Source organism: Elephantulus edwardii, unplaced genomic scaffold (genome assembly GCF_000299155.1).
Source record: "Elephantulus edwardii isolate Elephantulus edwardi_28Jun2011 unplaced genomic scaffold, EleEdw1.0 scaffold00080, whole genome shotgun sequence".
In the NCBI taxonomy this organism is placed as follows: Eukaryota; Metazoa; Chordata; class Mammalia; order Macroscelidea; family Macroscelididae; genus Elephantulus; species Elephantulus edwardii.
This window is the reverse complement of record NW_006399830.1, coordinates 5,138,993-5,163,810: the sequence shown is the minus strand read 5'-3', so window position 1 is coordinate 5,163,810 and position 24,818 is coordinate 5,138,993. Positions and strand designations below refer to the sequence as shown.

General features: G+C 46.1%; 1 protein-coding gene across 1 annotated transcript in view; it reads right to left on the bottom strand.

Moving 5' to 3' along the window:
• LMTK2 (lemur tyrosine kinase 2) overlaps window positions 1-23,875 on the bottom strand; it is an 88,604-nt gene extending 64,729 nt beyond the window's left edge. The window contains exon 1 of the mRNA XM_006889631.1: window positions 23,764-23,875. Within this exon, the coding sequence (XP_006889693.1) occupies window positions 23,764-23,854 (91 nt within the window). The 5' untranslated portion in view covers window positions 23,855-23,875. The remainder of the gene's footprint in view (window positions 1-23,763) is intronic.
• Window positions 23,876-24,818: the final 943 nt, after the last annotated feature.

Below are 24,818 nucleotides of genomic sequence, written 5' to 3'. Positions count from 1 at the left end.
AGGCTGCAAATCACCCCAGTCCAAGCGAGGACAACCACACTCCCAAGGCGGTAAATCGCTAGGTCAACAGACTGCTGGTGCTGGTGCAGGGGGTTATGTGCTGGGATGCTAACGGCAAAGTTGGTGGTCCCCACCCACCAGCCCCACTCTGGGAGAAGGATGGGGAGCCTGTTCCTGAGAGATTCACGGCCTTGGGAACCCTACGGGGCTCTTCTACTCTACTCTGGCACTTCTAGTCTGTCCGACAGCACTGCTATTAATTAACTAAATACCACAAAACAGACGTGAAACTACTTTTTCTTCTCTTTTCACCCTTTGGTTTTTTGGTTTGTTTGTTTGTTTGCTTGTTTTTTTATCGTTACACACTCCCCACTCCTGGTATATTTGGTCAGGGCTGTCTGAAGGTTAAATCCAGTGACCTGATTTGTGATAATGATTCTGTGAGTCATTACTAGACATGAAAGTCCTGCATGTTAGAAAGAATTCACTGCACCAAGCTGTAGCCTAACTGTACAGCACACACACTTCTGGAGTGGGGAGCTCCTCGCTCGTGCTCAGACGACTAATGAACAGGTCTGGGCCTGATGGCACAGTGGTTACACAACTGGCTGTGGTTCAAACCCACGAGCCACTCCGGGGAGACAGACATGACCATCTGCTTCTGTCAAGAGGACAGCGCCGGCAGCTCCATGGGGGTCTGTGCCGCCCTGCAGGGTCCCTGTGAGTTGGCATCCACTTGCCAGCAGTGGGTTTGGCTTTTTCAATAACAAGCCATGCTATTTAACCTTAATACTGAGCAGTCCTAATAAAGGGACTCTCAATCACTACCTCAGAAATTTATGAGGCAACTTGAAGTGGTTATTTAAGTTACCACTTTTAAAAACAGTATTGTTGACTTTATTTTTCTTCTGATCAGCCCCAAACACTGGGCTATAAAATATTCCACATATTAACAAGGGAGGAGAAAAGTCCATAAAATGAAGACATCAAGCCAAGTTGGCGCAGACTAAAAGGTGAGCGGGGGCTGCACAAACCACAGAAGGGAAGTCAATTCAAGATATGAGGAACCATAATTAAAACCTCGTGTCCCTTGGGAAACCAGCAACACGGCCTCTAGAAGGTTCCTGACTACAGCAGTTAGGTAACTGTGAAGAAGGCTGTTGCCCTGTGACATTCTGAGCCAAAAGGCTATTCAGAAGCACAATCAAAGCAATCTGCCCGAGAACAGCATCAGCACCAGGAACACATTCTCACATCAGGCCGCTGTGATGGTCACGGCAAGGATGATCAGAGCCTGGAGACACGCCGGCCCAGGCTCCCCCAAACAATCCCACGGCATCTCTGGAGCACGCTGCAGCTTTCTTTACAGATCCTGAAGCACTCGAGTATCTATCCAGCACTTGATGTAACAGGAAAATTTGAGGAACACTAGCAGGTAGGCCCTTATTAACTGTCTTTATAGACAGCTTAGAGACAAAGCCACTTCTCAGTGCTGACCCACAGCAGGTCGAGAGCTAGCCAGGAATCCAAGCCTTAAGGAATCCCTAGTTAGAAAGCCAAGTGTTTGTGGGGTATACATATAGTTAACTAATGACCAATCACAGAGAAGAAGAAATGATGTTTCAGAAGAGCATGCCTTCACTTTCATTAATAAATGCTTCTTTGAATGTGCAACAATGAACGAATGAATGAAAATCCAACTTTTCTGTTAACTTTCATTAAAAATCACAATAAAAAAGAAAAAAAAACCCTAGGTAAATACTCTAATATCCTTTTTTTTTAAAAAAATAAATCCTTCTTTGAACAAAGCTCTGGGGCTTACTGGTAAGAAACTGCACTGTAATTCCAAGGGCACACAGTTCAAGTCCACCAGCTGCTCTGGGGAGGAGGGTGAGCAATCTCTTCCCTGTGATTTACTGCCTCTGAAGACTCACTAGACGATCTGCCATGAATTGGTTCTGACGGCACACAACAACACTGAACAGATTTCAAATTCTCATGACTCTAAGCTTTCAGGAGCCACAGAGGGTAGATGAACACCAAATCAAAGTCCTGAGGTCAAAGTCACCTTTATTATTATGTTCTTATTCTTATTATGTTCTTTGGAAAAAAAATGTTATTTTAATGAGAGTTTACAAAAAGGCTGGGCTTCTATTCATTCACTGATGCACATTTTCCTCCTTTCTCCTCCCTCCTTGACAGGAAATATAGGAGAGGCCAGTGTATTATCTTTTTAACCATTTCTTTATTGTTGGATCATTTAGCTTGTTTTGAAATTTGTAAGTAACTCTTTGAGAAATAAATCTATCTTTACCTTTTTAAAAAATGAAAACACACTAAATACTTAATACTTCATTAATACATACTGAACGTATCATTAAAACATATATGTAGTCAAGGAAAATGGGTCAAGAAATCTTTAAAAGATGTCTTGCTAAAGATTATTTAAATTTTATTTATGGATGCAAAAATATTTTTCTAAAAACATATACAGTCCCAAGTTACCTTTCTCTGAAGTTGTTATGTGCTATCAAGTTGCCTGTGACTCAGAGTGGCTCTATATACAATGGATCTGAACCAATCTCACTGTCTCTGACCTAATCCCGTTTCTCCAGTCACTGAGTCAATCCACCTTATCCCGGGTCTTCCTCTCCTGTTCTGTCCCCCTCCACCCTTTCAAGCATGATGTCCTTCTCCAAGGACTGGTCTCTCCTCGACACGTGCCAAAGTATGTGAGATGGAGCTTCAAAATCCTTGCCTCTATGGAGCAGCTTGGTTTCAAGACCAGTTTGTTCTCGTGGCAGTCTGTGGTATGTATGTTCAAAACTCTTCTCCAGCACCACAATTCAAAGATATCAACTCTTATTCTGTCATCCTTAGTCACTGTCCAGCTCTCTGACACATACCAAGTAACTGCGAAGCCCATAGCCTGTATCAGGTGCACCTTAGTCTCCAGAATGACATCATCGCTCTTCAGTACTCTAGAGAAGTCCCTGACAGCAGACTTCCCCAGTGCAATTTATCTCTTGATTTCCTGACTGCTGGTGCCAAGAGTGTTAATTATGGTACCAAGCTAGTTGTGCGGAGAAGCCAAAGCAAAGGGAAGAAATCAAGAAGTCAAGGAGCTGAATAATAGATGTCAAAGGGCAGCATGGGAAGATAAAACAAAGTATTATAATGAAATATACAAGGAGCTGGAGCTGAAAAATCAAAAGGGTGACCTCATTTAGCATTTCTTTTTTTTTTTTTTAAATTTAGGTTGTTTATGTTTCATTTCAATGAACATCTACAGAGATTTTGGGATTCCATTCATTCATTGTTGCACCCTTCTCCCCGCATTTAGCATTTCTTAAGCTGATGGAACTGAAAAACAAGTTCAAACCTGGAGTTGCAATACTTAAGAATGCTGACAGAAGAATGTTGAATGACCCAGGAAGCATCAAAAGAAGAGTACACAGAGTCACAAAAGAATTGGCTGACACAGAAGAATTTCAGGAAACAACATATGATCAAGAGGCAACACTTAGCCCACTGTGCCACCAGGGCTCCTGATGAACATCCGCTCCACTCTCCACTGTCCCGGATTCTGAAGCCCAGTGACCCTCTTTCAAGTTTTCAAGCCCGTGAAGCTTGACAGAAGAATACTGCCCCATATTTCTCCCACTGAGCAGCTGGTGAATTTGGATCCCTAACCTTCGGTTTAGCAGTGGAACTCCCAACATACTGTGCTACTAGAGTTCTTTTCATGAACTTTACCAAAAACTCAAATCCCACTGTCAGTTTCAACTCACAGAAACCAAGGCTGCAAATCCTGAGGGAAGGAAAACGGTGCATCCTTCTCCCTTAGATCAGCTAGTGGATTCAAACTTGCAGTGTCTTGGTGAGCAACACACAATACATTATGTCATCAGGGCTGAACTTTAGGAGGGTTGGAAACTCAGAATTATATGCTAAAGAAAAAAAAATCTGTAAACAATCAACATATGGACTCCTATTTTAGGTAATTTCTTGCACATCATGAAGTACCTTCCTTGGTACCTCCAAAGATAAAACATTGTGGGTCGGCCTGCAATCCTACCCAATTTAAAAAGAACTCTTCCAGTCCATATAGAACAAAAATAGCACCCTAGAACAGCTGCCCTTAACCACCCAGGGCACACTCGAAGTCTGAGCTGCAAACACCAGAATTCAGCTAAACTCAATTTTAACGCCAATATCTTTTTTGCCCATTCAAGAAATCAAGTGAGATTATAAGACAACCTGGAAAATATTCATTCCAGGCTTCTAACCCGTTTGGTATCTTTGTCACCTGGGACTGATAAGAAATCACCTGGGGATCTTGTTAATCAGGACACCAGGCGTGGAAAACGGAACTTCTCAGCAAAGTGTCTAATCAGGAACTAACGGGTTTGAAGCCCTATTCTTTCCAATGTTACGGGTTAGCACTTACGTCATGCATGCAGGGAACTGTGGTGGCAGTCTGGCAGCAGCGGGCTGCTTACCAAAGGTGGAGATGGCCCTCTGGCTGCTTGAATCCACCAGCAACTTTATGGGAGAGACACGAGCCATCTCCTGCATTATTTATGGCCTCTGAACCCACTGGAAGGTCGGCTATGAGTCGGACAGAAACATCCACTTTCCCTCCAGCCTTCCAAGCATGGCGTCCCTCTCCAAGGACTGATCCTGCCTTACAACATGTTCAAAGTATGTCAGATGAAGTTTCAGAATCCTTGCCTCTAAGAAGCAGCCTGGCTTCACCCTCTCCAGGACGAACCTGTTTGTTCTCCTAGCAGTCCATGGTATATTCAATACTCTTCTCCAACACCACAGCTCAAAGGTATCAACTCACCTTCTATCATCCCTAGTCACTGTCCAGCTCTCTGACGCATAGCAAGTAATTGCAAAGACCATGACCAGACTGACACTGTTGTTTTTCAGTACTTTGGAGAGGTCTCTGACAGCAGACATTCCCAATGTAATTTGTCTTTTAATTTACACTTAAGTTGTACAATGGGTATAAATGTATAAATGGGTATAATGTATAAAGAATGTTTGGGGGCATTCTTGGAGACCTGGGGACTATGTGATGAGTGTCTGTGAAGGGGAGAACTACCTCAGCACCAAGTGTCCTCGGGCATGGTGCATGATGGGCAATCCTACCAGGTAAAGGCTGAAAACCTATGCCTCAGAAAATCTCTGGTGGATTTGAACTGTGTTTCTGGGTTGGCAGCACAACTCCCTATCACTAAGCCACCGAAGCTCCCTTCAACCCAACAAGAAGTTTAAGTTTTGAATCTTTACGGGAGCTTACTGTCACACCATTCTCCCAGGGAGAGGCTGGTAGGTTCAAACCACCCTTTTAGTCAACAGTCCAACTCTTAACCCACTCCACCACCAGGCTTCTGACCATTATCCTAGGTGAGGAAATTTGGACAAGCAATGCAAGCATACATTTTCATTTAAAACTTGAAAATGAGGGACCCACCTATCATAAGGGTTTCCAGTCCAAAGGCTCTTAAGCTGCTGAATGTCTTCCTTGCTTCTTACTGTAACAATACATCAGTTTAGAGCATTAACTAACCTGGAATCTCTCTCATGTACACTAACTAATAGCAGAGAGGGCACAGAAAGTAAGTACAGCACTAAATATACCCCAGCAGAGAGAACAGTCAACAGGGCAAGGACGGCCGCGGGGATGAAGCAGAGACTCCACAAAGACCCTTCCGCCAGAGCTGCAGCTACAGGAATAAACGGCCCCGTGTGCTAATCACAGGGTGCGTGCCTCTCGTCCAAGGGGGTGTTCAAGATCAGCCAGCCCACTGTTCCCTCATTTGAGAGGAGGGTTATATAATTGAGTGCTGCCTGAATACCTGTGAATGAGATCATTACAGGGAAAGTTGCAGGTTTCACTTGGCCCATTCCATTAAAATCTGTTATCAAAGGTTCATTTCGTTCCAATTATAAAAGTGCCAACTAGGCTGCAGACTGTCGCTGTTCGGCTCATCTCAGGCGGCACAGCTTGGTCGAGAGGTCAAGAGTGGATGACATCTGTCAGATGTCTGTACCCCGAGAAGAGACGGTGATGGCATTTTGTGCAGTATGTGGTGAACTGGCATCTGAATTAAGTCGTTATCATGGTTAAGTGGGGGCATAACTCACAGCGCACAGGTATTTTTAACAGCTGTGAGTCAGGATTTTCTTGGAGTCCAAATATCCAGCTCAGAAAAAGGTAGACTGTATTCCCAGGAGGAACAGGCCTAGTGGAGCTGCAGTTACGGCATTCAGCTGCTATCCAAAGGTTGGCAGTGCAAGCCTACTAGCCCCTCCACGGTAGCAAGATACAGCAGTTTGCTTCCATTAAGACTTATAACCTTAAAAACCCCATCGGGCAGTTCTCAGCGTCCTACAGGGTCACCAAGAGCTGGAACTGATGTAACAGCAATGAGCTTGGCTGTTTGTTTAGTCCCAGAAGTGCCACAGGGTGATGTCTTGTACTGCTGTGAGTTGGGAATGGCACGCAAACACCCTACAAGAGACAGTGTAAGTCTAACAACGGCATCCGTCTTGTCTACTTGTTCTACAAGTTTCAGAGCTATATGAAGAGTCAGCAAAAGGAGTCAATCCTAACTCACAGTCTCAGGACAGGCAAGAACTGCTGCACACGGGCTCCTACGCTGTAATCTTTATGGGAAGGAGTTTGGGTGGCACTGTGGTTAAATTATTCAGCTGCTAATCACAAGGTAGGTGGTTTGAAAACCAACAGCTGTTCCACAGGAGAAAGAGGAAGCCAAGCCATCTACTTCCATAACACTTCCCCAGCCTGGAACCCCCTGGGCAGTTCCACTCTGTCACACAGGGCTGTTTGGGGCTGGGATCAACTTAATGGCAGTGGTGTTTTGGGGAGTATTCATGGAAGCGAATCACCAGGCCGTTCCCTCGGAGCAGCCAGTGGATGGGATTTATGACCCTTCGGTTAGCAGTCTAATGTCTACCCACTGTGCCACCAGGGCTCCTTACAATACACAGCCAGTGTAACAGAGTCAAGGAGTGGGAGGTTCCTTATTTCCCAGGTAGAGCACATAAGAATCCAGAAAAGCCTACCTACTTCTTGCTTTAAAATTTCCAATAGGAAGAGCCTAGCTTTTTAAGGCCTACCTTAAATTCTCGAGCATATAATTGAAATGCGTTCTTAGGCAATATGTCCTTAAACGTTCTCTCTTCAAACATCTACAAATTAAATAATATGTCTGAGATGTGCTTCCAAATAACAGGGAATGGAGGGAATAGATGGTGGTGTGGATGAGACAGGACCAGTCCTAAGAGATGGGTGCAGAAAATTTATTATACCCTTCCTTAAAATGTTTTATACTCTCCTGTCTCCTTCCGTGTAATTTACAGCTTCCGAGCACCAGCTGGAGCGGTCAGCTTCCCCTCAATGGCAGTGACCGAGTCTGCTTTTGCATATACTTAAAAGTTTCCTTAAATACTCGCTCCACAACTACAGAGGAACCGCTTAGAACATAAACCCCAGCAAGGTTCTAGCACATTAAGGCAGGATTACCTTGGGCCTCCCATTTTCTAGGAGCCAAACACCAGATCTCCCCTGACTAATCATAAAGTTGCTCTTTAAAGTCTGGTGCTCTGGTGGCCTAGTCTGTAGGCAGCTGTACTCATAACCCAGAGGCCACATCTGTGGTTCAAATCCACCAGCAGCTCTAGGGGTGAAGGATGAGCAATCTCATCTTATGCGATTTACATCCCAATAGAGGGTCAGCGACACGACTCAACGGCAATGAGTGAATGAGTTCATCTGAGAAGTCCAGCTTGTAAACCAGGTTAGAACCTCATTCTAGAATGATCTTTGCCACTGCTGGTAGCACTCCATTCTGCCTCCTACCCTTCCTAAGTCTCAGTGCCTTCACATCTGTCGCTAGTGGCTGGGCTGTAAAATACTCTGTACCGGATTCCTGATTTCAAACTTGGCTGAGTCTGCCGAGCCCTGCACAGTTAATGCTGGTAATTAGATCACCCTTCACTGAGGCCAATTTCCTGTTTCTTGAAGCAGCCTGTTTAAGAGGCCGATTTCTGGGGTCTGCACTGGTGCACCTGCCGTTTTCTGGCACCTTCCTGGCACCTGGTGTCTGGGGGTAGACGGTGCACCGTGATGCTGTCTGAGGGAAGAGAAGTGCAGCTAGCCTCACCAGCCTGTCGAGTCTGGAAGCTGCTGTCACGGCTGAAGGCCTATCTACAGAGAGATACTGCCAGGCAGAAGAGGTAGAGGGGGACATGCCTTCCCTTTTCCTTCGGAAAGGAGCCTTGGCTTCATTTCTTGAAGATTCTGAAAGAATCTGCTACATAAAAATACTATAAATGGAACAGCTTTTCAGAAAGCAGACCAGATCACACCATTCTAGTTTTGCAATAAAATGCTGAAACTATAAGATTTTATAATGACTAGGTAGTTAAAATAGATACTTTCAATGTACAAAATGATTGCAAACTGTATCTTCTAAGTTACTTACTACAGAGATATCTTGGAGATTTACTTACTATATAATTAAAGGTTGTAAAATGGGGGGTGCACACACGCCTGTGTACTTAAAGGAAATGTCAAAATCAAGTCTCTCACCCCGACTCACAGAGCCTGTAGGACAGGAAACCTGAGGGTCGTCAAGGCTGGAAGCCCTGATGGAAGCAGACTACTTCCTCTTCCTCCTGAGGACCAGCTGGGGGCTAGAACCTCCAACTTTCTGGTTAGCATACCAATGCTTAGCCCACTGTGAGACCAGTGCACTAGTCTCCTGTTTCGTATTACAGGAGGGGGAACCAAACCCTTTTCAGCACTGGGCTCTGACCCTAAGCCCTTTGAAGGGGATGGGAAAACGAGGACAAGGATAATAATAATGGTCAAATAAGAAAGCAAGAGTCAGGGGTTATGCACATACATAACCTGGGCAATTAAGATCACTGTATTATAGCTCCAAATCCCTTCCCCCCAAAAGCCCACTGCTGTTGTATCTGCTTCATTCCCTCCTAATCAACTGTCACCTGGACCCACGTGCAAGCAGCAGAACCAGGACAGGGCTGACACCTACAGGCCACGAGGTTCTCACAAGCCCAGCATCTGACTGTCAGCTCTTACTGGCTCACAGATTTTACTGGCAATTTATACAAGGCATTTCTAAAATTCACAGGCTATTATTTATAATGACTTTGAGAGGTGACGTGAAAAAAAATAAAGAAAAAGAGCTGAACCATGTTCTGCACAGTGTTTCAATGTCTTTGCAGTTAAAGCAACATTTCCATTTTTCACAAAAGATGCTTCAATTTAATCAGATTCTAGGTATTTGCATTAATTTTAAAATGTTTAAACTGGCTTACAAAATAATGAATATCACCCATTAGTATTGCACTCCTTTAAAAAGAATCATCCGTTGTACAAGATCCAACAGTCAAAAGCAAGATGGTAAAGGGTCTGGAAAAGTAATTAATGAAACCAAAACCACCAGAATTGAAATACTGAGAATATTCAAGCATCGTGATGAACGAAGCCAACACCCTGGAACAATCTGCACAGAAACTGCTGGAGGGGAACCTAACCTGCAGCTTGTTGTTGTTACTGTGTACTGTAGAGTCGGAACCAACCCACAGCTGACACTCCAGCAGATTTTCAGAGGCAGTTAATCGCACGGGAGGAGACTGCCCAACCTTCTCCCACAGAGCTGGTGGGGGTCTCCAACCACGTGCCTTCGGTTTTGCAGAACAGCTTCTTGCCACTAGGCCACCAGAACTCCTCATGTGCTGCTTAAGTTTCTGTTTTACAAAAAAAAACTAAAAAAACAAAACACATTACTTTAAAGTCATGTTTGTTGTCTTCCTTCCTTGAATCTTACTAGTTACACACACCAATAGATTTCTATTAACAATTGCTACTTTTCTGTATCGTAAAATATATGTTGCTAAGTGCTGTCAAGTCGGCACCAACCCATAGCTAACCCTGCAGTGGGTTTTCAGAGGCAAGAAATCAAATGGGAGGAGATTGCTCATTCTTCTCCCAAGGAGCAAATGGTGGATTCGAACCACGTGCCTTTGGGATTTCAGGGAAGAAGAAGAAGACCGTTGACAAGACGGCTTGATACAGTGACTGGAGCAATGGCGTTAGTGTGTCAGAGATGAGGAAGATGGCATGGGATAGGATAGAGTTCAGATCTGTTATTCATAGGATCGTTGAGAGTCATACTCAAATGCACCTAACAATAACAACAGTAGACTACAAAATATTCATGTTTAGGTGGGGGAAATAAGTTGCCTGAAGAACAATTCAAATGCTGATTTGCAGGCCTATTTCCAAAATTCTGATTTCAGAGGATTTGAGACCCAAGAATCTGCAAAGTCCTTAGTGAACGAGTTAAGTGAAAACATCCACATTTACTTGGAAACATTTCTGGCTAACCAGGAGAGCAGCCTGGAGCTTACATTAAAACAACAGAGGCAGGGCAGTGAGCAGGGTACAGATATTGGTGCGGGGTATTAGGTACAAGAGAGTAAAATTAATCAAAACTCAAAGAAATTGAAGCAAAACACTTATTCTGACCAGTTTTCCTGTACGTATACACTCAAAGGGAAAACAAAGTAAACGGCTTGAAGGAGTTTTGGTAGCACAGTTAAGTCCTCTGCTGCTAACAAAAAGGGTTTGAGAGACACAGATGTGGCGGCTAGCTTCCCTGGAGACTGGGAACCTCAGGAAATGTATGTCCTTCAGGGCTGCTATGAATTGGAACAGGCTTAGGGGCAACAAGTTTGGGTTTCTTTTTTAGGTTCCAAGAAAGGTTATGACAAGAACAGACCAGCTCTTGGTGACTCCCTCTGCCAGTCGGTGATTGGAGATAGGGCACAACATCAGCTGAACTCTGCCGCCTCCTTGTCTGAGATCACCTGATAAATAGGTCACAAGGTGATCTCAAGCCCTCCACCCTCCTCACTACACTTTAAAGGAGATAAGATTTTGTTGTGAGTGTCCCTTCCTGGCAGAAAAAGACAGATGTACTCCAGAGTACAGCACCTTCTGGGGGAAGTTACCTCAACGCCTTTGCCCTCCAGAACAAGCTTTTTGGGCTAAGATTTGCTCTTTTGGTTAGGAAAAACCTTAAAACCAAAGTAAGGTGCCTGTTCTCACAGGGTTCATTATACTACTTTCCCATGTTCTGTGTGTTTTACATTTTTCCCTAACAAAAAATACAAGAGGAGAAAAAGAAAAAAAGCACAAACCTCCATGAGCAAGTCAGAACAAGATTCCAGTCCCCTCTGCTTGTTAAGAAACTTCCATCAGTTTTATCAGAACTTTTATGCAAAGGCTGCTAACCAAAAGGCCAACAGTTCAAATCCACCAGCCTCTCCACAGGAGCAAGGTCGAAATCAACTGGACCATGAATTCTGATCCCTTTGAATAACTTCCAATGCTCAAAAAAACACACCCTCAAAATCACTTTCTCTTAAGTAAATCCTTAAAGGAGCTTCCCTCACAGTTTCAGGCATCAAGGTGCTACAGAGGGAATAAGACAGGTCCTTCTATTTTTCTTAATTCCTTGCAGTGAGGTGGAACTGACTCCTAGCTGAACCCCCAGTGGGTCTTCGAAGGCTGTAAACCCACAGGAGGAGACTAACCATCCTTCAAGAGGCTTCTGGTGGATTCGAGCCACCAGTGGGGTGTCACCTTTTGGGTTAATGACACAGCTCCCAATGGACTACAGCAGAGCTCTTTTCACATGTATGAATTTCTAGCTTTCAAAGTAGATTCTTCTGTTCATGTTCTAATGCAATTGGCCAGGCAGTCTAGGTTTAAAATATTAACAGTGGGGTTTGGGGCAAACAGCACTCGTGACAAAGGATCTGTGTCCAAGAGTAGTACCTTTGTACCTCTGAAATAGCTGCCCTTTTCTGCATTTCCTTTTAGACTGGGATTATATAGAAACTAAAAACCAAACCCACTACACCAGAGTGGATTCTGACTCCAAGACCTTCAGTTTTCAAGACCGTATATCTTCACGGAGGAGACTCCAACTTTCACACTCAGAGCATCGACCAAATATATCACCAGAGCTCCTCCTTCTGTATACTGGACTATATACAAAAAGCTGAAAATGCTGCAGTGTACCCGAACCCCTGCCATCAAGTGGATCCTTGACTCAGCAACCTTCGACTGGGCTGTACGCCACTGCTGGAGGAAGCCATCGACCAAGCAAGTGGATTGTGAGATTTGAATTACTACCTTTCAGTTACCAATCCAACATGTTTAGCCAGCAAATGCAAAGCCGAGACCATGGAAGTTATGTGCCAGAAAGTAACTAGAAATCTAATCTATGCCAGCGGGATTCACTGTCCTTCACTGTCTATGCGCTGCATGTGACAGAGTGGATCTCAGTGCACAGCTACCCAGAGAACAGAGCAGAACTGGTCCAGAGGGTTCACAGAGGGCAAACCTTTGGGGAAGCTGACCGCCACACTTCTCTCCCCGGGCTCACGGGGAAATTAGAACCACCCAACACTTAATTCACTGTGTCACCAGCTCCCCACCAGACGGCAGATGAGCTACATCAAAGGCACACGGGAGCCAACAGGAAGGGGTGCAGCACAGTATTATAACCTGAACATCAAACTCAAACCCTGTCATCAAGCCAGTTCCAACTTAACGCTGGCCCCGTGAGACACAGTGCAACTGCACCATGGGACTCTGAGCTGCCGTCCTGACAGGAGGAGGCTGGCACATCCTCCAACGGTGCAGGTAGCAGGTTTGGGCCATTTCTGACCCGTCGCTTTGAAAAGCACAGACACATGGTGGCCGACTGTGCTTCATGGACACCACCTTAGACGAGCACGTCTACTGGCACCATTTTCCCAATGGTATGTACTCCTTTCTCGTCCACACCCCATTTCAGTCACTCTCATGCTATTTTCCAATGTGACTACAGGCTTAGACTACAGTCTAGTGTCAACATGACTTCTTTGTACACCAGGAAACCAAAAAGGAGCTCAGGTGGTGCGATGAATTTTGTGTTGCACTGTTAACCAAAAGGTCAGCACAAATCCACAAGCTGCTCTGTGAGGGAAAGATGCCATCTCCTCTCAACAAGATTTACAGCCTGGAACTCAACGGAGGGTCACAAGAATGACAAACAACTGACAGCAAGGGGCTTATACCGTTATACACACACAAATAACACAGATAACTCGCGATTCAAAATAATTTATGGAATGTACTTCCCACTCAAGGAGGTGGACTCCCCACCCGAAGTGTGGGCTGTACACTGAGTTCCGGAAGAGAATGGGAGCAATGGGGCGGGAACAGAAACCTGACAGGAAAGAAAGCTGACAAGCACCACCTCAGAACCTCAGACAGGTAAGCAAGTGACAAGTCATTCTGACAGCAGAAGTGATGAGATGGCACCTTATCTATGGGCCTTTTGCCCAAACCACCTAACTCCAGTCTAGTCACCAGTGAAAACCTGGCATGTTCCAGACAAGGGGCCCTTTCCAGACATCCCTGACCACAAGGACAAGGTCAGCCAAAGGAGGAGGAGATGGGAAGCACTGAAGGTGATCGGACGGCTAAGCGTACACCAACAGTAAACAACAGGAGGGCAATGCCAAGGCACGTGACTGCGGTGTGAAGTGTGGGCTTCAGTTCAGCGGTAACCAGCTGGCCTAGGTTCCCAAGTGTAACAAACGCAGGATGTAAACTGTGAGATGACACAAGATCCCAGGGAGACTGTCCCAGGAAATGCAGGAACTCTCTGTACTATCTTTGCAACTTTTCTGCAAACTTGTTCTAAGATGCGGAGGCACACACTCCTTACAACAACCAACTACGAGATCAAAAGGGCAGCATTTGCTGGTCCGACGGCCTCACGACCACAGTCTCTAGAGACATCAAGATAAACTGGCATAACAGGGTCCACAAAGACAGTGTTCTACACCCTGCTTCATGACTAGGGACTGGGGTCGTAAAAACTTTCAAGCAGCCATCTGTTGGAAAAAGCAAAGATGCCGAAAAACAGTTCAAAAGACTAATGGACGAAGAAATCTCGGCTTCCATGATTCTGAGAGCAGAAGACTGAGACAGTGCCGGGCTACCACTGCTGACCACTTTACAAGCTCCTGGAGAGGACAGGTCAAAATGTGCAACAAAACTCAAAACCAAAACCGGTCAGCGTCACTGGCTAACCAATACTGACTGGTGCAACTCCCAAGACTGCTTAATCACCCTTTGAATCTGGAACAAAGCTCACCCACGTGGCTCAACTTGCAGCCAAACAATAGACAGACCTTAAGGGGAACAGTAACATCAGGGAAGCATCGATTTCTTAATATAATCAAGCATATCTTATTAAAGGGGTGTTATCTGTCCAGAGAAAAAGCTCAGAAAATTGGAAAGGGTAGAATACATGGAAGAATGGAAACCAGCATCACAAGAAGGAAGTGGGAAGAGTGTGGTCATAATGTAGGTATGTTTTAACTAACCAGCATCATCACACGGCTTCATTCCAGATTGGATGAAAAGTCCACAGAATGAGAGGCTGTGAGCTCACACAGAGGCCCTGTGACAATGAGGCTGGAGGACTGGTGTGAACCCCAGCTCCCCAGCACCATCCACATCTTCTCCAATCTGTGAGACACCATACAAACAACAGAAATTCCAAGGCTCTCAGATGCGAGTCTTGCAAAATAGGAGGGGAGAGAGGGCTTAAGAAAACAAAACTATGCAAAACAACTATGAGGTATCATCTCACCCCAATAAAAATAGCAAAATTTAACAGAACAGCAAACATCAAATGTTGGCAAGCTTGTAGAGAGACTGGAACCCTTATTTACTGCTGGTGGGAGTGTAAAACGGTGCAACCATTATGGAAGGCAGTATGGTGCTTTCTCAAAAAATTAAGAAATAGAAATACCATTTGATGCCGCAATTCCATTACTGGGAATATACCCTAAAGAAACCAGAACTGCCACCCAAGCAGATACATGCACACTCATGTTTACTGTTGCTTTACAATAACAAAGAGTTGGAAACAGCCCAAGTGCCCATCAACAAATGAATAAATGGAGAAGATGTGATATATTCACACAATGGAATATTATGTAGCACCAAAAAACAAAGAACTCATAAACTATTATACAAAAGGGGTGATCATGGAGGACATTATGCTGAGTGAAATATCTCAGTCACAAAGACAAATACTGTATAACGTGTCGCACTATTATAGAATAGGACTAATATGGGGTTTGGGGGAACACTAAGAAAAGAGGGGATAAATAACGTGCATGGCATTGAAACAGATGAGGGAGAGAACTGCATAAAAGGAACATATGATTAAGTATTATTGGCATGACAAGAGTCCAGAATAAGAGTTTCATCATAAAGTGGTCTGGGGTGAGGGTCGGGGGGACTGTATAACAAGGAAAAACTTTTTTCCCAAAGAAAAAAAGCTAATTGGGAGGAGGGGGACAGGGAGGAAAAGGTGTAACAATGGATGAATGGAAATAAAAAAAAAAAGAATATATTCAAGCCTGTTAACACCAAATAAAGGATACATTTTCTAAAAAAAAAAAAAAGGGAAACAAAACTATGAAGTAGTATTTTCTAAGCCCAACTAGTTGAACGACACAATCAATTCAAATTTGTCCTGATCACAAGGCCTATCAAGAAATTTTCTCTGCGTACCTTCCTTCTCAGGCACATATACTTACTCGGAGAGCATAAAAAGTGTCCATGCACCAAGACAGTCTAAACCCACTGCCTTCAAACTGACTGACTCATAATGACCCTACAGGACACAGAACGGCCCACCCGGCTCCCAAGTCTGGAATCTTTACAGCAGCAGTCGGCCTCATCTTTCTTCCCAGGAAGTGCCCGGTGGGTTCAAATCACTAACCTTTCAGTGAGCAGCCAACACTCAGCCATTGTATCAGGAAAAAAACCCAACAAAAACATCACGTTCCAATATTTGCATGAGCCTTTTGCTCCACAGGTACTAACTCTACAAGTGAGTTGTTGTATTAGGTGCCGCAGAGTTCGATTCATAGTGACCGTATGCCCCTAATTAACAGAACCACACCCAGCCTATGCTGTGCCACCCTCATCTCTGACACACTGCGAATGGGCAGGGGTTGCAATCTCTAATGGTTAGACCTGCAGAAAGGTCTTTTAAGGGAAGTTGGGCTCACAAAGAGTTTTGGGATTTTTGTTTTTAAAAAGAAAGCTCTATGAGAAGCAAGGAAGACATGAGTCTACGCGTAGGAAGTCTATGGAGAACTGGAAGATGAGAATTAGCACAGGTTACTCTGCAGAACATGCCCAGAAAGGGTAAAGAGAGTAGGGGAGGGGCAGCAGAGCACTATCTCCCTTGAAGAAGCCTGGTGGTACAACTGTGTGGCAGCTGCCAACAGAAAGGTTACAGTGCAAACCTGTCCAACAGCTCCAACAAAGGGCTGGCAGCCTGCTTTCATCAAGACTACAGCTGGGGAAAGCTACAGGGCTGCTCTCCTCGTCACTAGGAGTCACCTGCAGGGTGTCCCTAAGAGCCACAGCCTCTCTTGAGTGATGTCAACCACACGGGAGTCAGATGCCCAGAGCTTGGGTCTACTCTAACCACAGTCCAGCATATCTTGTTCTACTTCTGAGAATTCTCTGGTTCGAACTGGTGCGAACCACCAACTTTCTGCTAGTAGGGTGAGCACATGGCACAAGGACAACTAGGTGGGAACACCAGCTGAGACTGTCCTGGCAGCAAGGGGACACTCACCAATGCGTGGTCTTGGGCACCTGAGACCAAGAGCATCAATGTTCTCACTTGTCCCGCTTAAATCACCATGAAAGCAAATGTGATTTAAGGTGCTCTGCTTGGCACTTACCATCTTTGACAAAAAAAAAAAAGAAATCCTTTTTTTAAATACTGAGGTCATTTCCCTGATATGCCTGTTCTTTGTGGCAAATAACTGTAATGCCAAGGCAGGGTTCCAAATCAGTCACTTGCTACAATTTAAAAATACTTCCCTTTAACATTTTGCTCCTGTATGCTGGGTTTATCATCTTCCTTGGCCTTTCTCTTACAAGAGCTCCAGCGAAGATGCAGGGGAGAAGCTGAGAACGGAGTGTTAAGTTGTAGCACACACAGCTCTAGATCAGGAGCATCTGCCCAGCCTCTCCTGCCTGTATTCACATCTGGGTAATGCATAAACTTTTCCAGAGGAGTAAAGCCCAGCTGGATGGGCAGAGAAAGCAAGTGCATCCTTCACTGTGGGGCCACAGGTGGGAGGAAGCGCTGTCTCTGAGGAGGCTTCCTGGCATGTAAAACTGTGTTTGAGATCAGCTATACTTAAGATTAAGAAGCCCCGATGGCACAATGGATAAGTACTCAACCACTAACTGAGAGGGTGATGGTTCAAACCCACCCAGTTGTGCAGAGAAAGAACCAGTGATCTGATTTTCTTTCAAAAGCACACCACAGTGTGACCTTGCGGCACAGAGTAGAACTGCCCTAGAGGGTTTCCACTTTTCACAGAAGCAGCCTCATCTTTCTCCCACAGAGTGGTGGGTTCAAACCACCAACCTTCTGAATACCAGTCACATGCCTTAAGCACTGCACCACCAGGGATCCCTATAAAGACGGCCACTTGTGAAATCCTTTGGGGCAGATAACCTCTGCCACTATGAGGTCACTGTGAGTCAGAAGCGAATCGGCAATGCCCAGTGGTGATGGTGACGGCGAAGGCATTGATCATGGTTCCTTTAACTAAATTAAAACCAGGGATTGTTCACATGTGATGCTTTAGTCATCTTCAAGTTTAAAAAAAGGCTCATTATATAAAAGCCAACTAATTCAGATCATCTTAGAAATTCCTAGTTTAAAACAACATCATGAGTTTCAAGAGGTAACAATGCATACGCTTACATAAGCCAAGGCTCTGCTCTGCTCCGTCCATTCTATGATGGGTTATTCAGAGTAACAAAGGTTTTCCTCCCCCTCCCAAAGGAGTTCTAGACAGTCTGTGATGATAAACAGCTACCACAGTGAGTTCTTACTTTGAAGTCCTATCTCACACCACTGGTCAATTCTATGATTCAAAACCCAAAATTGCTATCAAGTCTGTTCCGACTCAAAGCAACCCTGCAGAACAGAGAACAAGTGCCCCACAGGGTCCCCAAGGCAGTCATCTTTGCTCAGTCTCATTTTTCTCCCATAGAGAGGCTGATGGATGGGGACCAGCAAACTTTCAGTTAATCCACTGCGCCATCAAGGCTCCCTGGACAAGCCAACACATTTACAGAGAAACCTGACACAGTGCTGCCAAGGACACACCAGGCAGGACAGTAGTCCACCAAGACCCTAGCCCTAGCACACCCGTAAGCAGAAATTACCATCAGCCTTTTAAACAACGGAGTTCTAAGCAGCCTGACAAGGTTAAGTAACTGGTCCAAGACTGGACGGCTACGGAAACGGAGAGCAAGCCAAATCACCACCCCTTCCTTCCGTGGCTGAGGTGAGCCAGCCTCATGGCAGCCCTCCCCCAGTTTCCGAGGTGTGAATCTTAACTGGAGTCGACAGTCTCATCTTTCTCAGTGGAGCTGCTGGTGGATTTGAACCAACAAGAAGTGGGGGAGGAATGGTTCCCTTCCAAAGCACGAGCTCCTCTAACTAGTTGGTGAGTTTTACTCTGGACTGGATTGAAAAGCTGTTCTTTTCAAATGTCCATCTACAAGGACTCATTTGTTCGACAGCTTCAGACCCTGGAAGCCCCTTATTCACAGGACTGCTGTTGGGTGCTGCCCAGAGGACTCCAACCAAGGCTCTGAACTGGTCCATTCCACTTGGCCCCTCTGCTGAGAATCTGCCTTTTTCTGCCCCAGATAGCCAGAATCAGAAGAGGTCCCCAGGTGATACTCAAAGATACCCAGTGCTTCTTACATAACCTGAGGCTCCCGATAAAACACAGATTGTGACTCAGTACATCAAGACTGGAAAAGCAATGCCACACTGTTATCTTAGTGACACACTCACAGGGGCACAGAGAGGCGAGGGCTCTCTAAATTTCAAGAGAATTGCAGGAACACTGAGATGAGCAAAAGGACAGGGCAATGGTGCACTGCTGACCGGCTCTACAGCCCCTGGGCAGCCCTTGACCTCGGCTAACTAAAATTTCGTTCATCAAAACGTATCACCAGCTGAACCCAATCAATGACAGCAGTCCCAGTCTCAATCCACTCTCAAGCCTGGAGGCCATCAATCCAGAAACCATTTGTCCGGGAAGCCTGCTGAAAGCCATGTCTAGGTCTCAGAAGATGGTTAAGACCAACTCTGTCATTCACATTTTAGAGCGCGCTTCCTTTCCGTAGGAAATATTCCGACAGATCCAAGTCTATTCTGTTTAATCTAAAACGGGAGCCCCAGTTCCACAAGCTGCCGTTTAATCAGTAGCTAAGTCCCACTGGCTTCATGCAGACTTGCATGAGGTCCTTTATCTGGAACTGCTAAAAGCTTCCTCTGTGCTCTGTGACCTAATATGCCGCAGAACAATGGATGTGGGTTTCCTTGTCTGACCACTGTCCTGATATTAATGAGAAACTGTAGGCTTATCTGGATGCTTTCTCTCTCTCTCACACACACACACACACACACACACACACACACAAAATTGTCCTTAATCTGCAGCTTCCGTTTATGCTGTGAATTCTGATGATCTCAAAAAAGGGCACATAATGAATGATTCTTCAGAGAAGAATCTGGCAACTATGGTCTGGAGAAAAGAATTTTGTTTGGTCATTTAACTGTGTGTGGAACTAGTGGACTTCCTCCCTTTATACAGCTTCCACACGAGGACCAATGAGCAGAGTCATCAGCAAAGAGGTCCTGAGACAGGGTATCCAGGCTGTGGTAGCAAATGCAACCACACATTTAACAAGCCCATGAGACTGAAAGGAACCCCAGTGGCACAACAGTTCACTACTACGCAGTTAACCAAAAGACTGGCAGTTCCAACTCACAGGTAGCTCGATGGGAGAAAAGATCCACCAATCTGTTCCCATAAAGGAAAGTCAGCTCTTCTCCACCCTCCAGCATTACTGTGCCTCCAACTTACGGCACAAAACAACAAGTAAGTACCCTTTTAAATTCTGAACCTACCCTGTTGGATAACAAAGGCATCTTAGATAAAGAAACTTCAATCCCAAGAGCTGACAAAGGATCAAAATCAAGTCCTCCCAACTTATGTTTGATAAGCCAGGCTTTCTCTAAATCACTGTTAACTACTAGAAAAAATAAAATGAAGGCAATAAAATACCTTAAAGCTTTAGGCCTATCTACCCTTATCTGAAAATGGCTAGCTTTATTTGGAGTTCAGGCCTCTAGATCATTAAAAGTAGCTCACTTGTCAAAACAAGTCAAAAGGGTGTTTATTCTTCTCACATCTTGATCAGGACTCCATCTCAGCCACCAGTGTTTCCTAATCATTCCTAAATGGAAAGAGAAACCTTCAAATCTATGCTGATTGTATGCTTTCTCCACAGAATTCAACCCCGGCACCTGTCATTTCAGTCCCTGGGTGATGCACACCATTCATTCAAAAGCTCAGCTGTTACTCCAAAAGCTGGAGTTTATACTCCCTCACAGGAGCCTTGGAAGAGAGGCTTGGTGATCTACTTTCAAAAAATCAGCCCCTGAAAACACTATGGAGTGTAGCTCTGCTCTTGACATACACAGAATCGGAACTGACTTGCTGGCAACTAGCACTGGAACTTGTCATTCATGTGCCTCAAATCTATCCACATATCCCTGAGTCACAACATGCAAAAATGGTTATGCAGTCCCACCAAAAAAAAAAATCTATCTAGCTAGCTAGCTAGCTATATATATATATATATATATATATATTCTATATTATTATTTATACACACACATACACTTTACCTATGGTGAAAAGGCTGTGTAATTTATATATATAAAGAAATAAAGAATGTATTTCATATATAGATGCTTTACTTATGGCAAAATTTGATATTTTTATGTATTAGGGAGCACTGGTAGCCTAGTGACAAGAAGCTGCACTTCAATCCCAAAGGCCCACAGTTTGAATCTACCAGCTGCTCAGCAGGAGAAGGATGGGCCAGTTCCTCCCTCAGGATTAACTGCCTCTGAAAACCTGCTGGAGGGTCAGCAATGGGTTGATTCTGACTTGACATCACACACAACATGTATTAGAAGTGAAAATGGCACGATTCTTTCTCAACTACTTTGGACAGTATGTTATCAGAAGGGACCAGTCCCTGCAAGACATCAAAGTTGGTAAAGTCAAGAGTCAGAGAAGAGGAGGAAGACAATTAACAAGATGAGCTGATACAGGGACTGCACCAATAGACTCAAGAACAGCTCAAAACACTTTAAACGCACTGCGGTTGAGGGTCAATTCACAGCTGACCCTCCAAGCAGGTTTTCAGAGGCTGTAAAGGACGCTGGTGGAAACCGCCCACGTTTCTCTTCTGCAGCGTCTGGTCTATCCAAACCACTTCCTTCTGGATTGACAGCACTCCTTACACCCTGGGCCACATGAGATCCTGCAAGACCAGCAGAGACTGTGAAACAATGTGGCAGGACATGGAGTCAGCACCCACCAGAGACTGTGAAACAATGTGGCAAGACATGGAGTCAGCACCCACCAGAGACTGTGAAACAATGTGGCAGGACATGGAGTCAGCACCCACCATGGCACCTATGCCAGCTATGGATTAATTTTCCTGGTTGCTTCATTCTACAGAACTCCAGCAGAGCTAAGGTTTTTAACGCAGTGTTGTCGTTAGGTACCATCAAGTTCGAACCATCCAGAGTGGACTCTCTAGCGAGTTCTCAGAGGCTGTCAAATGCCCAGGAGACTGCCCATCCTTCTCCCATAGAGCACATGGTGGATTCAAACCTAGTGCCTTCGGTTTGGTAGAGTAACTCCTTGGCACTAAGCCACCAGAGCACACTTCAGTCACTCATACCTCCCTAAACCAAAGAATGCGCTAAACAGCATGTAAGACATTTGAAGGAAGATATATTCTCATACATTCCACCCCCCCAAAATATAAAAGCTGTCCAGATTATACAAAAGTTCAATGACAGGTAATAAAGGCATCCGGCAAATGCTCGAATGCCCTTCACATAAACACTCTTCACACACTCTTGTACTCTAGTGTTTATTTCAGTTCCACTGTCTTCCCACATTGCCTTTCCTCACGTCCCAGGTACCTTCTGTGACTCTTACCTGGGCCGCCTAGACACTTCTCACCACACTCCCTGGTCTTATCTACCAGACCAGAAAACAGAATCGCCTTCCAAATATTTGAGCGAAGGCAAGGACAGGCATTTATAGAGCTGCACGACCTGGTACGATGATAACACTCAGCCAAAGGGCACTCAATGACACACCTGGAGTGGCTCTGGGCAACAGCAATTACTATACGCTTCACAGTATCGCTGTAATTTGGAAAATAAGTCTTACTGAGTATGTCTTCTACTTTCTATGCCCGATGAACATGACACCACAATAACTCTTGGTCTAAACTGTATTCCTCAACAGCTACAGGGCTTGAAGTAGTAAACAGGAGGGAAAATAGAAAAAAAAGGTCCCAACCAATACTTGCAAGGTTGGAATCCACGGGTAGGTAAGAGATTTCTAGCCTTGGCAACCTACAGAGACACTTGTCATGAGTTGGAATAGCAGTAGGTTTGGGTTGAGTTGAGTTTTTTGGGGTTCCCTCCCAAAACTCTACAACCTAAGTTTCAGCTGTGGCTCTCCCTAAAATTTAGCTGTGTCACTTTGGGTAAGGCGTTTGGTCCTCCAGGCCTCAGGCTCTTCAGATGTAAAGCAGAAGAAATTGGACTAATTCTTCTCTGAGGCCTCTTCCAACCCCACAGATGCTCCGAATCTGGGAAGCATTCTCTCTCATTCAGTGTTAACCAGCAGACGACTGTGGCAGGCCAGCCTCAATTTAACACATCAACCTTGGGATGCTTTTTTTGGAGTTAAGAGTTTTCTTTAGGAAAATAATGGCTACCTGTAATGGAGGCTGAGAAAATGGCGAAGGGGTGTGGGAGCACACACCGAGGGGGTTAAAAGAGAAACTTCAATCACCCTTAGGCCGATCTGTCAATAGTTATTCAAAGACTGCCACTCTGCTGGCTGGCTTCTTAAAATAGTCATATTTATAGTCGAGCCATTTCCTTCTCATCCCCAGAGATCCATTTCGCATGGAAAGCAGAGCGTCTAAAAAAAAAAATCAATTTACAACTTCAGAACAAGTTGCAGGCAGCAGGAGCAACTCTGCACGGCTCCCCGTGTCATTTGCATGGAAGTGTGATTACAGCGAAGAAACGAACGGTCCTTATGAGAAGATGTGAGAAATGCACACCAGGCAGGTGACATCTGGGACAGGAGGCAGAGGGGCCGGGAAGAAGGATGGAGCCTAAGGACCTTCTGGCAACAGGTCCAGCGCCGACACTGCAGCCTCCTCCCCAGGGGTCGGTCGTGTGACCCGCTCGCCCCAGCCCCGATGGCCTCGCCTCGCCCCCGCTTCGGCCCGTAAGAGGCAGCCCGCCCCCAGCCCACCGCCCTGCGGCAGAAGCCTTCCCCTGCCTCGCTCGCCGGGCCTCCGCGCCCGCCAGGCCCTCTGATCGCCGGCCTCCGGCCCCCGGTGCCCCCGTCGCAGCGGCCCGCAGCCCCCGCCCCGCTCACCTGCACCTGTTTGCGGAAGTGGGGCGGCCCCGGCGCTGCCGGCGCCCAGAAGCAGCAGCAGCAGCAGCGGCAACGTCGGCGGCCCCGGCATCTCGCCCGCGGAGCGGCCCCGGGGCCGGCTCTCGGGTCGTCCGCCCTCCCGTCCGTCAGTCGGCCCGCCAGTCGGTCGGTCCTGCCTCCCTTGGCTGCCTCAGCGACACCCGCGCCGGCTGCTCCCGAGCACACACTGCTTCGGCCCACCCTCCGCCCGGCACCTGGTCGGCACCCGCCGCTCCGGCGGCAGAAACACCATCCTTCCCGCCCTCCCGCCCGCCTGTGCCGCCGCCGCCGCCTCAACAGCAGCAACGGCAGCAGCCCTGCGGAGCCGCGGGCCCGGGCAACCGCGCTCCCACCGCCATGATGGGCTGCGTCATGTGACGTAGGGCGGGGGCGGGACGCCGTGAGTGACGGCGCCGCCGGCCAATCGGCAGTTCCACAGCGGCCCGCGAAATCCCGCCCCTCGCCCTGGCGGAGGGCGGGATGGCCTCCAGGGCGCCCCCTGCAGACGAAGATGGCGTGGGCAGCAGGCAAGAGTGACTTGATTTACACTTAAAAAGGTAGAAAAATTCACAGAAAAACCCGAGCATCCTCTATCCTGAATTTTCCTGAGGTATTTCATAACTTGAAAAAAAAAATTCAGCTTTTTGCTGTTTATTTCCAATGCTCAAGAGTTGAACGCCTCTCCTCTGATTCAGGTCCTTGGCTCTGCCAGGGGTGCCCCGTCCTGCCTGCTCTTGTCCACCTGGCAGACATTCCTTCATTTCTCAAGACTCATCCGAGCCCATGACCTCATAGGAGGAGGGCCGCCAATCCTCAAGAACAATCACCTCGTTTCCTGTGTGCCCCGCTCCGGCCCTGCAGAAATTGCCATCAGCTGTCATATTTTCTTGTTCCTGTAACTGTAAGCTCTCTGAGGGCACGAACTGGACGGGAGTCCCCCTGGTCATCGGCATAGCGCCTGGCCCAAGGCTGTCGTTGCTAGGTGTCCTGGATTCCAACTCAGAGCGACCCTATGG